A 14469-nucleotide genomic window follows, 5' to 3' on the forward strand; every position below is an offset into this window, starting at 1 on the left:
TTTAGTTACTTCTCTTTCCAAGAACGATGGGAATAAGTGAAACCATGTTTTGGAATGTATGTTTATAAATACATTCCTTAATTATAATCAACAGTGGTTACTTATTGTTGTATGGGAACTTGATTTAAAACCACAGCACACAGTTGCTGCTCCATACATGATTGCATATAGTTCTGTTCATTGCTAATTGAGGGACTGACTGAAAATACCAGTGGGTGTGCTGATTTTTGGAATGGGGTAATATGATTCTCTCCAGTGGGAATTTTAAAATTCACATGTTTATGTTTTGGGCAAAATTAAACATGCCATTTAGCCAGTAAAAAATTCCCCACCAAATATTTCCTCTAATTATTGCAATTCAATAAATCGTTGTTTTTAACCCAGTTGAAGTGACTGCACATGTTCATAAAGTTTTCTGTAGACTATTATGTGACAAACTACGAGTAACAAATATACATCTTCACTGCTATCTACCACTTTTCTAACTCCTTTAAAGGTATTATATCATATACTTTAATAGCAACTTCAAGGTAGACATTATCAGTCTCAATATGCAGATGAGGAGACTTAGTTAGGTTCAGGGAGAGTAAATAACTTGTCCACACCATGCATTCTGGGAAGTGGTGAGACCCAACTGCAAACTCCCAGCTGGCATTCTTTGTTTTTTTTTTTTAAGTTTTAAATTTTTTTATTTCCAGCTGGCATTCTTGACTGAATTACATTCCTTTCCTAGAAAACCTCTTTGAGATGGAGACAGAATAACACTTTTTGAAATTCCTTTGTTTTGTTGTCATTTAGAACTATAAATGCATTTTTTCAGATGATTTTTAAACTTTAATTTGTACATTTTAACCCATCTGGATATTTAGATATAGGGCATTGCAATTGGATAGCAAAACAGATCAAAAGTGTGATGTGATCAAAATAGGAATTCAGGTTTCAAACATTATTTTCTGATGAATTTATGTTTATTATCTGTCACAGTTCTTTTAAAAAATTTTCCCTTTAGGGCAGTTGTGGATATCAAATGAGAACAAACACATGAAAAATCCTTTGTAAACTGTGAGGTTTTCTTACTGACTTTGATGCGAGTTTATTTTTCAGTTATGAAATGAAATACTGATAGTCTCTGAAAGTGCAGAGCTACAGAAAATGTGATAAAGAATCTTCTACTGAGATGCATCTGTATGTGTTCACAATATTTTGGCTTCTGTCACTGTTCCAGCACTGGTCATGGGGAATGCCTCCTTGACAAGCCAAATGGAAGAATATATGACCTGTCTTCACAGCTTCCTGGATTAATGTATGATGTGAACAAGCAATGTGAACTTATGTTTGGTCCTGGATCACAAGTGTGTCCCTATTTGGTAAGAAAAAGTCTGTCCTTTTGCTCGAAAGCTACCATAAAGTTGTAGTTAGAATGTATTTCAGAATGTACACTTATTTTCTTGGACAGAAAGTGCACTGAATATATCTTTAAAATATCTTAAGTATTAGAAAAATTTGGTCTTTGTCAGGAAGGGGTTAAAAAAAAGGAGGAAACTAAAATTTGAGTACTTATTATATGCCAGATATTGTGTTAGATACTTAAAAATTACCTTTAACTCTCACAAAATCTCATGAAATATCCCCAGTCAGAAAACAGAGCCACAGAGAGGCTATTGAAAATTATAAGCATTCAAATAACTGTTTTCAAATGATATTGTTTTGCGGGTGAGGGAAGAAAACATAAGTGTTTTGTTAATGAATCGTATTAAAGGTTCCAGGAATCTAATAGACTGTATTTTAATTTACACAGATTTGAATCCAAAGCAATGAAATGTGGGGCCTATTGTTTAGTTAAACAATTACTTTATAATTTATTTTGAGGATTTTTCATAGATTAGATACTTTAAATTTCCCCTGAAATAGCTGATTTAACACTTTAACTGATTCTCTAATCAAGATTTTGTCTTATTTAGGGGGATAAATTTTGGATTTAGTTTGAATAAAGGTCACTACTTTGGAAATCCATGCCTTACTCTTCCAAGCAGAATACTCATTCCGTTTTCTTCATTCCTGTAAAAACCTTTGCAAGTTGCTTACTAGACTACGAGATTATGAGGATCCCTGGACCAGGAATCCAGCCTTATTCAGTCATTTAAATAAAGATATATCCCCAGTGTTCAGTTCAGGATCTGCCACATAATAGGTGCCACAAAATAAATGCTTACCGAGTGCTGAATGAATGAATGAAACTTACTTAACAGTGAGCACAGGGATACACAAAGCATATTCTATACAGTGAGTATTATTCCTGAAATCTTAAATTTATAGTCACAGATTTTATAAGCCTTTAAACATCCACTCTAAAGGGGGGAAGATTTGCCTAAATTTTTTGTTATAAAAGCTACATTTCTTTCCTACCTGACTTAGATACTGAAGGAACTTTGAATTTAAATTCAGAAAAAGAGAAGCGTTCTCTTGGGTCTAGCTCCTGTGAGCCTCTGGGTTTTCGTACTTGTGAAAACCTCAGAACCCTTTGTTCAAAAGTTGAAAGTATGCATTATATTCACCAAATAGGAAACCAGTGTACATTACACAGTATTTCTATGCACATTATTCATACATTCCACCGTTGGATCAAAAGGGGCTTTTGGAGACTCGTTGTGAATAACATTTAACAACAAAAAGTCCTTTAGAAAAATGTCTCACATGATTTTGAATATTTCAGCTCCAGCTCGTCTCTCCCAGGGTTCAGCGTTTGATAAAAATCCAAAAGTTCTTAAAAGCTAAAGGTTGCCATTTCCTATGTTTAGAGGAAAATCGATGACTGGGACTGACTCGGTAAAGATTTCTTACTGACTGCTCCCAGCTCTGACTGCAGAACCAGGAAGTCTACAAGTGTACAGGATCCGCTTAGAAACCAGTGTATGATGCTGAGCTGATCCAGTGGTCGTAGTGCTACTTTTACTCTCGCTTCCTTGCCTCTTGTCCTGTGCAGAAACAATGCAGGCGTCTCTGGTGCACGAGCGCAGAGGGAGTTCACAAGGGCTGTCGCACTCAACACATGCCACTGGCAGATGGAACAAACTGTGGTCCTAGGATGGTAGGTTTTCTTGAAGGGTGAGTCTTGTATCAAGAGATCTTCCAAGGAGGTGATCGCTCTGCATTTCAATGCTCTTCATTATTCGCCGTCAACTCTTGTTCTGCTAGTGGAATGAATGTTTTTGCCCTATTTGTTTGATATAACATATTGTCAAGTGAATTAAAATTTTCATTTTACCCCTTTTTTCAAGATCTAGCAGATGAATATTCTAGTTACACAATTACATGGATATTTAGTGATCTCAGTGTATTATAGTCTTGTAATTAAAAATGAGTGTAGACATAAATATTTCGGCAATTCCCCAAAATTCATGGATGTTGCCATTGTATACATTTTCTCCTACAAAATTCAGGTAAGTATAACTGAAGGTTTTAAGTGGCTTCTTCAGATCTTTATTGGTTTTGAATGTTTTAAAATAACATTATACTGCTTAAAAAAAAAAAAAAACCCTGCCTACCATACTACTTCATTGCCATTCTAGCAACAGGCATCAGTTTATCTAAATCCGCCAATAGATGTCAGGTGGTAGGGTTACCGTGGTGATGAAACGTGTTGTATGGGAGGGTGAAGTCAGATTGTGCTTGGTGCTCCGGGACAAACGAAGGCAAGCCCATCTGGTCTTGGTGGCCAGTGTTGTTTCCACTGAGTAAGTTTTAGTCTGAGAGGCACCTCTGAGATACCTGAGCACAAAAGAAAAACTGCCTTGGCAGTGGGTTGGCTAGTGCTGCCTCTCTTGTTAACGTCACATTAGGCAAAAATAAGAACGCCTTAAAATAAGGTCACTGGCTGGAGTTGTGCCTTTATACCACCTGTTGCTTCACTGCAGTGTTCGTACCAGCGACCGCCCTTCTTTTGAATCACTTGTCCATCAAAAGTTATTATTTCCACGCGTATCACTCATATCGCAAATGAACTGATTTTTAAAGCAACTGAAGTGCTCGTTGAAACCCTTTAGCTTTCAAATTACTTTGTGATTTGAGGATAAAAAAAAAAATCCAGTGGACTCCTTCAGTTCATCGATTTAAACTAGAACTGAATTTTACAGTTTGAACTTTATCTAAGATTTTTATTTGGAGCATAAGAATTGTTAAAAAAAAGACTTTATGTTTCTCACTTCCTGTGATAATGGTACTAGTCATTGGCTTTTTAGGGGAGAGGAGGGGAGGAGAGGCATTTGTGAGAGTTACAAATTATCTGAGGCTGAGCTGAGAAAAAAAACTTCTTGGAGTTTGAATACGAGGCTACTGATATTAGCCCAACGAATGGAAGACTTGCTCCAAGATGCTCACCTGATTCAAATCTAGGATTTGGCTTCAGTGCCTTAGCAAATTTTTAAGTTATTATATGCCATGTGAGCTGGTCCACCCACCAGAAGGCCAGCACCACCCCAAGATGCCCTTGACTTTGGCCCTATCCACCAGCACACTGACATAGCTCTTGGACACCCTGGGCCCCTCAGCCAGCTGCCCCAGGGTCCAGTCCCACCCACCAGTGAGCCAGGTGGTGGCTCACTGACCATACAGTGAGCCATGCCAGGACCCAGCCACACCCACAAGTGGCCAGGCAGCCTCTGCACAAGGCAGGACCTGGCAGCCAACAAGACCAAGGGCCAGCCACACCTATAGTGCACCCAGAATAGTCAGCTCACAACAGAAGGACCCACACAACCCACACAGAGGGCACCCCTAGAGCATACGGCTCTAATGACTAGAGGGGAGAGCCCTACTGGGCCCTATAGGACATCTCCTGCATGAGGTCACTTTATTGTTTTGATGAAGAGCGAGTGGGTCAAGCTTCTTTTGTTCAATATAATGTTTTTGAGGTTCATCCGTATTATCGTGTACATCAATATGTCATTCCTTCACGTTGCAGTGTAATTCAACTGCACAGTAATTTGTTTACCTTTCTCTTGTTGATGGGTATTTGGACTATTTCCAGTTTTTGGTTTTTGTGAATAAAGCTGTTACGAGCATTCTTGTACAAGTCTTCTTGTGGACATATGTTTGTATTTCTCTTGAATAAATACCTAAGGTAGAATTGCTGGGTCATAGGGTGGATGTGTGTTTAACTTCATAAGAAAGTGCCAGACAATTTTCCAAAATATGTAAACCATTTTAGACTCACCAAGCAGTGCATGAAAGTTCAAGTTGCTCTGGATTCCTTATGAATTCTTGATATTGTTAGCCTTAACAAAAATGTAGCCACTCTAGTGGGTGTGAAATAGAATTTCGTCATGATTTTAACTTGCATTACCCTGATGATTCTCAATTTGGGGCATCTTTTCCTTTGCTTATTAGCCACTGAAGTATTTCCCCAATGAGATGGTATGGAGGGCATGGGTTTGTTGGAATTCAGGATAAATATGATGAGATACTGAGACCTACTTTAAAACCCATGTAGATTAAAAGCAGAAGTGGCATTTGGGGTAACATGTGGATCATGATAGGTATAAATTCCCTTTTTAAAAAAAATTAATTGAAAACAGTGAGCCCTTATGCATTAACCATATTCATTATTAAATGGACCTTTTATTCATGGTCAACCCATCTGACAATGAGTTAATTTTACTACATGGTGAGCAGTGTCACATTCTTTTTCATGCTCTGATCTCTCAGAAATAAATAAACAAAAAGAGAATATGCAAGGATTATTTAAATGTTTCTGGAAGAGGCCCACAAAATTTACATGCATATTGTTTATTTTATTCCGAGATTTTGCTTTCGTTCACTTCTAAGTGGTTTTTCTCATGTTGAATGCTGTGTTCTACCGGAGCACACAAAACATTTTTCCTGCTACTAATCTTGGTTATAGGATTAATTTATTCAACAGGAATTTGTCAAGGGCCCACTATGTGTCAGGTACTGTTCCAGGTGCTCAGGATACATCAGTGAACAGAAGAGGACAGATCCCTGCCCCACCTGGAGCTTGGGTTCTAGTGGGAGACTGCAGTGTTACAGACAAGAGAATAGGACTGTGAACAAGAGAAACAGAGCAGAAAAAGGATTGGAAGGTTTCTGGTAGGGAGGGCAGATGGCAATTTAAAATATGGTGGTCAAGGTGGATCTTATGGGAAGTTGCCTAATGAGCTGTTTTAAAGGAAGTGAGGGAGTTAGCAATGAGGTCATCACAGGGGAGTGAGTTCCAGGTAAAGGGGACAGCTGAGCTCCTAAACCTGGAGTATTTCTGGCATGTTTATGGAAGAGTGAGGAAGACATTTTGGCTGGAGTAGAGTGATGAGAGAGAAAGATGTGTGGGAAGCCACTGGAAGAATATTCTGTAGGGCCTTGCAGGCCATTGTGAGAATTTTACGTTACTCAAAGTGGGATAATTGAAGGATTAGAGCAGAGGAGTCATTTGACTGAAATTTAAAACTGCATTTAAAAAGGATCATGATCATTCCGACAATCTGTAGGGGTCAGGAGTACAAACAGGGGAGATGTTCTCACAGAGCCGTTGCAGTCACAGAGATGCGAGGTGCTGGTGGCTCAAACCCGGGTGATGCTTCAAGGTCAACTTTGTATATGTTTTTTGAAGGAAATAGAACATTTGCTAATGTATCAGATATGGAATGTTGCAGGAAGAAGAGATAGGGTGACTAGGTTTTTTTGGCTAATCAACTAAGATCAACTGAACAGATTTTTGAGGGGGCAGGACGAGAGTTCAACTTTGGGTATACTATGTTTGAGATGGTTATGAGACATTCAAATGAAGTTGAGGAAACAGCTGTCCATAGAGTCTGGAGTTCAAGAGCAAGATCTGGACTGGGAGTGACTGTTGATCAAGAAGAATAAAAGACCAAGGTCTGAGTCTAAGGACGTTAAGAGGTCAGAAAGAAGACGAAACAGCGAAAGAAACTGAAAAAGTGAAATCATTAAAGAAAAGAGAAAACGAAGAGTATGTGGAGCCCTGGAAAATAAGAGAAGAAAAAGATGTATCAAAGAGGAAGAGTGATGAGCTGTGTCACATGCTGCTAAGTCAAGGAGGGCGGAGACTGAGAACTGGCTGTTGGTCATGCTGTCCTGGAGACCACTGGTGGTGTACACGGGAGTGGATCATGGAGGGTGGGGTAGACACGCCTCTGGTCGCGGTGCGCGATGAGAGAGAATTGGCCGAGAGAGTTAGACGCTGAGCACAGACAATGCTTTCAAGGGAAAACAGGACAATAACTGGTGAAGGAAATGAGATCTAAGAGAAGTTTGTTGTTGTTGTTTTTAAAGTGGGAGGAACAAGAGTGTGTTCGTATGTTAAAGGCAATGAGTGGAGCACTTCTCAAACTATCTCTTGCAAAGGACCAGTCTTCTTTTTAAAACACTTCTGATCATTTATAAACATACTGTTGTGCGAAATGATGAAAATGAAAATGCAGTGAAAAAAGACATTCAAAGTGTAAGCCAGCTTTTAAAATGGAAAACAAAATGGTGATTCCTCAAAAACATTAGAAGTAGACTTGCAGGACCCAGCACAAACACCTGGTTATATATCCAAAAGAATTGAAAACAGGGTCTTGAAGAGATAATTTGCAAACCCATGTTCGTAGTTGCATACAATGGCCGAGATGGAAGCAACCCACATGTCCATCAGTGGATGAATGGATAAAGAAGATGTGTTATATACATACAATGGAGTATTATTCAGTCTTAAAAGGAAGGAAATTCTGACACATGGTACCGCATGGATTAACCTTGAGGATATTATGCTAAGTGAAAAAAGCCAGTCAAAAAAAGACAAATACTGTATGATTTCAGTTATATAAGATACATGGTGTAGTCAAGTTCGCACAGTAGAATGGTGATTGGCAGGGGTTGGGAGGAGAGGAGGAGGGGAGTCATTGTTTGATGGGTACAGAGTTTCAGTTTGGGAAGATAAAGAGTTCTGTGAATAATGATGATTACACAACAATGTGAATTGTTCTTAATGCCACTGAACTGTGCACTTCAAAATGGGTAGGATGGTAAATTTTACCACAATTAAAAATAAAACAAGTATAAGCTAATTTTTAAAATTATTAACTTCAATAAATAAAATTACTCAGTCAAAATCTTAAAAAAAAAAGTTTCTAAATGCTTACTCTCAATTTCTGTACTCATCTTCTCACAGACTGACAGTGACAGTTCACAAAGACCGGCATCTGTGCCTGGACCACACTGGGATTAGCTTTCATGCAGTGGAGACTGGAACAGGGATGATGTTGGTGTGGAGTGAAGTTTTAAGTAGTGAGAAGAGATGAGACTAGGTGCACAGTGGAGGGGTTGACTTTGGATTTTTCATGTATACTGATTGGCAGGAAGGCTAAGTATTGGGCACAATTCCTGTTCGTGGGTAGAAGGGGTGAGGGGGATTGTGGACAGATTCTTCTGTAAATTTCCATTTTGTTCATAAAAGCAGAGAACAAAGTGATCTTTGAGACTTTGAATGAAATGGAGTAGAAAGTTAGCTAAAAGGGTGGGAGAGTGTTAGATATCTTTGCATAAAAAAATAGAAGCATAGACATATACTTTATTAATCAAATGTTTCTTTGCTTCTTATCAAAAATATTTTTTATTATACTAAGTTTTTCCCCATATATAATCTCATAGGCAAGGTAAATTTCCTATTCTTTTTTGCATTGTTGATCTTTTTACAATTATTCAACAGATACACAGGAAATATTCATAAAGTGGTGTCAAACACAGTCTCGTTTCTGAATTGATAGCATTTTGCTCTAAATTGTATGCATTTTTTATTGATCTCTGTGCTGTTGTCATTACTGTGATGTTCTCATTAGATGTGCACGCATCATTTCTTTCTGTGTTATTTCTGTAGCATTGCCGCCACGGGCTCTGTGTAAACAAAGAAATGGAAACACGTCCTGTAGATGGCGAATGGGGACCCTGGGGACCTTACAGTTCTTGTTCAAGAACATGTGGAGGTGGAGTCAAAAGCACAACCAGGCTCTGTAATCGCCCCGAGTATGTCTTTTTTATGTCACTGTAAATTAAGATTATCTCAAGGCACCAGAAAGTAAACACCAGTTTCATTCACTTCTAAAACTGGAGGTCAGTCTGTAAGTTTCTGAGATTCAGAAAACTTCTGGGATACTTTAAGCCATTTATTACTTTATATCTCAGTAGATTCAGACTTTAAAAAAAAAAAAACTAAATTAAAATAATCTTTAGAATTTGAATTAAGACAGAACCATTTTTTCTTTCTTTATTTTCTGGTTTAGTGTAAATTTGAAAAATAGTTGTAAATAATGACAGTGATATAGTGGCATTTTTACTTTTACTGTGTTTCCATTGAAAGATCCTGGCCCCTTTCAACTGTGTTTTGGCTTTCCTGGATAAAATATGTAGTTCTGTTACCAGTTTTTTATTGTTTGGTATCATGTGTCATGTCGTATTTTCTTTCTCTTCTTTTCACGTTATAGATGCTTCAGTGTCTTTAGCTCAACTTAAGTACTGAAGCATAGGCTGTGTTCATCAAACTATGGAAAAGAATTTAGGGAATTCCATAAAAAATTTTAAATAATGTTTCTGTTGTTATACAATATATAAATTGGTAATAAGAATTTTTAATGCAGAAATGAGATGTACTCTGAATAAAATCTGACTTCGCTTACTTGAACTTTAGAATAGCTACATTAGGCTAGAGGTCTTCATATTAAGAAAAAAAACACGCTGACAAAAGAGTTTTTATTTTCCAGCATAAATTAAAATAGAGATAGATGGCTATAGATCAATACCATAAAACTCTTTGATCTGAGTAATAAGTAGGATTTACATGACCAAGAGGCATATGCATATTCCTTTTTCTAATTTAATATGGTATTATCTTGCTTTATTATCATCTTTGGCTCACTGTATGTGTTTCCCCCCCATCCCCAGAAAGTGAACAAGCCCTTTTTTGAAGTTTTAAAATTCATTCCCATCACTGGTTAGTTCCTTGTTAGTTAATCTAGTCATGAATAAGATACCTGCCCTCTAAGCCACAGTGTCCACTTCAAAATGGATTTTCTGTTATTAACCGCAGCATTGCTTGACAACCAGGTTACACGCTTCTGTTAAAAAACAAAAGTGTTAGTGGGACGGCAGTGGCTTTCCAGGTCCTGAAAGAGAATGGAACAGTGTTAGTAAATGGCAGGAATAATATTGTACTGATGTGCTTTAAAATGTAATGAATTTGACTAGGCCAAGAAACGGAGGAAAGTTCTGTGTGGGCCGCAGGATGAAATTTCGCTCATGTAACACTGATTCCTGTCCAAAAGGCAAGCAAGACTTTCGCGAGAAGCAGTGCTCTGATTTTGACGGTAAACATTTCAACATCAATGGTCTTTCCCCTAATGTGAGGTGGCTTCCAAAGTACAGTGGGAGTAAGTAATCAGAATATTTTCTTGATGCAGACAGTTTTGGAGACGGAGGAACACACGGCCGTATTACTCTACACCCCAAACTCGACTTTTTCTTACAGTTGCCGTAAAAGATCGTTGTAAACTGTACTGTCGGGTTGCGGGAACCACTCGCTTCTACCAGCTGAAGGACAGGGTTGCCGATGGCACGCCTTGTGGGACTGAAACGAACGACATCTGTGTTCAAGGCCTGTGTCGGGTAAGTAAACGTGTTATATTTTAAGTGACTTGCAGAACGCTCTTTTCCTCCCACTCCTGCAACCAGGTACTACTTCTGTGACTTCAGAATTCCTTCTTGTGCATCTCGACGCAGCATCCTCTGTCTTCACCTTGCTGTCTATGCGAGCACGGCTAGGAGACTGTTGCCAGGCCATCCTCTGTCATCAGGAGTGACTCACGAAGCAGCAAGATGAGTTCGCTGCTTTTGTTTTTCCTGTGGTACTCAAAATCAAGATGAGGGATGAGGTCGGCTTCCTAAAAAAAATGGGGCGTATCAGAACACAAGGGTTGTGAAGTCCTTTCGCTACGTCACGTGGGACCTTCTGGTGTGAAGGCCCCTCTGTGTTGGAAGCAGTGATCTCTGCCCTCCCTTTCTCCCTTCCCTTGCTTCATATGTACATTCAGTGGACACTGACTGAGCAGCTACTAGATGCCCCATCCTGTTCTAGTCACCAAGATGAGAGGATGGAACAGAGTACCTACCTCCAATGTGGGCACAGGTGTGTGGGGGACACAGGCGTACATACAATCAGAGTGCAGCGCCCTGGGGCCATCTGCAAGAGGGCGTCACATTGTAGGAGTGACTTATTCTCTGGGGAGATGGGTAACAGATTCAAAGATGCTCACAGAAGGTGTGAGTCTTGAGCTAATTCTTAAGGAAGAGTAGGTTTTAGAAAGGTGTGGAAAGTAAGGGGCCAGGGTTAGAAGTAGCTACCAGCTGATGGTGGTTATATGTACTTTTTTACCTGCAGTCCTTGGAGACCCCTGGAAGGATTTGGAGTTAAGTGAGAGTTGTGATTTGATTTGGATGCTAGAATCTTCAGAACATAGTGGGTTGTTTGGAAATTGGAGATGGGTAGGCTGTGTAAGCAGGATTCTAGGTGAGAGCAGGTGAGCCCCTGAATTAAAGCTCACAAATTGCAGGTGGCAAGCTTAAAACGAGATGATGAGTCTGAGAACTAGGGTAGTGAATGCCGTCTAAAGAATACAGATGTAACCTTGGGAGCCCATTCCTTTGGTTAAGTGGAACCTAATTTTTTCTCCCTATAACCAAATATTTGTTACCAGTTTTTCTCACTACAACCAAGTATCTATTACCAGTTACCTAGGTGATAAAGGCCTTGCACCTCAAAGGGCTAATGAGATGTTCAAAATAATTTAAATATTAGAAAAAGGGTACTTGGTGGCTAGAGAAAACGTGTTTTATCAAAATTAATAGCAGAAAGTCAGATACAGTGGAAATATATCTGAACATAAAGATGCATATTACTTTCAGAAAATATCTGGACGAAAATTTTATTTTGGAAACATTTGCCTTATGAATAGAAGTTCATGAGGCCTATGAATTTTTCTGACTTTCCCAGTCACGAAGTCTAGAGGAGCGCTGCAGAGAGCTAAACACGGCTGCAGCGTCTGCAGGAGACCCTGTGCATGGAGAGGAGCTGTTCTCGTCCTGACCCAGAACAAACCGTGTATTTTCACCTTGACTTATGTACTCATTCTTTTCGTAAACACTGATCATTATGCCAAATAGTCATTTTAAAGGAGTAAACGGTGTCTTCCATATGTGTTCAGTTTATTCTCAGATTTCTAAGGTTATGAGTTTAAAAAGTGAATCACGAAAGACATCTTTTTGGAGTTACTGTGATGTGTTACTTTTTAGTCCCTTTCGAATGATTTGTCTTTATAAAGCGTGATTTTCAGATGATGGACCTAGGAATCACTGTCAGTGTTTGTTACAACGTGGATTCCTAGGTTTCACCTCCAAGGATTTTAATTCAGAAAATCTTGGACTCTTCCTTTTTAAATCCCACTCCACGTGATTTTGATACAGGAAGTATGTAGATGACCCTTTAGAAAACACTGCTTTTTCAACCACGTGAAGAGATGTGTGAAGATACTGACATACAGCAAGATCGGTGGATGTTCTGAAAAAATCCTGTTGTATCTAATCTCCTATCAGTTGAAAGGATGCTTTTGAAAAGAACTTTGTAAAGCACCATGCTTTTCAGCGGTCATTTTTATACTACTGATTGTTACTATTGTGTTTTGAAGCAAGCGGGCTGTGATCACGTGTTAAACTCCAAGGCCAGGAGAGACAAATGTGGAGTGTGTGGTGGGGACAACTCCTCCTGCAGGACAATGGCAGGTGTCTTCAACAGTGCTCATTATGGTAAGCTGTGTATTTGTCTCCAGTTTTCTCTTTTATTTGATATAATAGCGGAGCATATGATAGAGGAATAATAATAATGGCTTATTATTGTTTTGTCTAGTCCCTACCCTTAGTTCAGAATTATTGTTAATCAAATCTTATACCAGATGATCACTGAATTAATGAATTTACCTGTTCAAGACTAATCTGATTCTTAAAAACTTACTAGGTTCATTTGTTAGAGTAAATCTAGTACAATTTGACAATGATGTATGAACAGTCCCCCCAGTTAATGAAGTGTTTTTACTGCTATTCTTGTAATCCGTGTTGTATATATTTATTATTTTTCCAGGAAATTTGCTTTCAGTTATTTTTAATCATTTGAACCACATTTTTTTTTTGGTGTGACCTGGTCTATCTGGTTGTGTTTCTTACGGATAACATACTGAAGCCGATTGACGGTGAAGGATAAAACCATTATCAATGTAGATTTGGAATGAGCGTTACATTTGATCTTCCAGGAAGTATCTGAATTACAGATATAATTGCTATTTGGCCATATTTTCATTTTCCTTCAAAATTATTATGAGAATATATTATATCAGCTATTTTCTATTAAATTTTCTGAGAAAACATTTTTTCTTTTTATGGCAATAAAAGCAGCCCTTTAAAACTTTCTTTGCAAAATAAAACTGTATGTTTTACAATTTTATTGTTCAGCATTAAACCGTATTCATATGTTTCTGAACATAGTTGTTAACAAGAGTTGTTTCAATTAAAGCAGTAGAATTGAAAACACAATTTATATTTTTATCTATATAAAAGTATAGATAATGCTATATAAAAGTATAGATCATGCTCTGGTCATGCTTATGAATCTTGATTACTAGATAATTTAACATTATTTTCCTGGTTTTTATGACTCATTGTTTTATAAGAGCCATATAGATTTAACCCTCTTTTCTAACCAATGGCACACATTTGTCAAAGTCTGGTCTGTATTCACACAAAAAATTTTATCTCTGTATAAAACCACATGCACCAAATTAGGATCATATATTTAACTTTTCCAAATTGTACTATAAATTAACCAGTTTGCAAATGGAAAAAAATAGCATTTGTCACACTATTGCCCCCTGGTGGTAGCTTTCATCCTGTCACCTTTGCAAAGTCTAGGAATGCTTTCTTAAAAAAAAGCAAAGACATAAATAGGGGACGTAGTAGGAATATTTTAGAGTGAAAAAAATCATGAATCAAAATTATTGTTGTAGGCTTATAACCTACAGCCAATATGCATAGAGGGTATACCGAATCATCAGACCATTTATCCCCTTATATTGAATGTGATGTCTTAAAGAGATATAAATAAATAAGGCTGCTCAGAAAACACTCAAGGTAATCTCATATCAGGGTTGCAAACTCAAGCTCTTTTAAAACTTCCTCTTCTCAAGTTCACTCCATATTTATTAAAATTAGTTTATGAGAAAATTTCAGCCCCTTTTGTTTATGTATTGAATAAAGAGGAAAACCCTAATAAGGAACAGGAAAAACTTAGAATAGTATCACTAGAGCAAAATTAATTGTTGACTTAAAACCTGAGAGTATTTGGAGAATTATGTAACGTGA

General features: G+C 38.0%; 1 protein-coding gene across 2 annotated transcripts in view; it reads left to right on the forward strand.

Annotated features, from left to right (window-relative positions):
* ADAMTS20 (ADAM metallopeptidase with thrombospondin type 1 motif 20) overlaps positions 1–14469 on the forward strand; it is a 134983-nt gene that overhangs the window by 50491 nt on the left and 70023 nt on the right. The window contains exons 10-15 of one of the 2 annotated variants that reach the window (XM_074374995.1): positions 1226–1367; positions 2984–3088; positions 8891–9036; positions 10255–10436; positions 10535–10671; positions 12747–12864. In XM_074374995.1, coding sequence (XP_074231096.1) covers positions 1226–1367; positions 2984–3088; positions 8891–9036; positions 10255–10436; positions 10535–10671; positions 12747–12864 — 830 coding nt within the window. The remainder of the gene's footprint in view (positions 1–1225; positions 1368–2983; positions 3089–8890; positions 9037–10254; positions 10437–10534; positions 10672–12746; positions 12865–14469) is intronic. The other variant, XM_074374996.1, reaches the window with a different exon arrangement.

This window comes from Camelus bactrianus, chromosome 12 (assembly GCF_048773025.1).
Source record: "Camelus bactrianus isolate YW-2024 breed Bactrian camel chromosome 12, ASM4877302v1, whole genome shotgun sequence".
NCBI lineage: Eukaryota > Metazoa > Chordata > Mammalia > Artiodactyla > Camelidae > Camelus > Camelus bactrianus.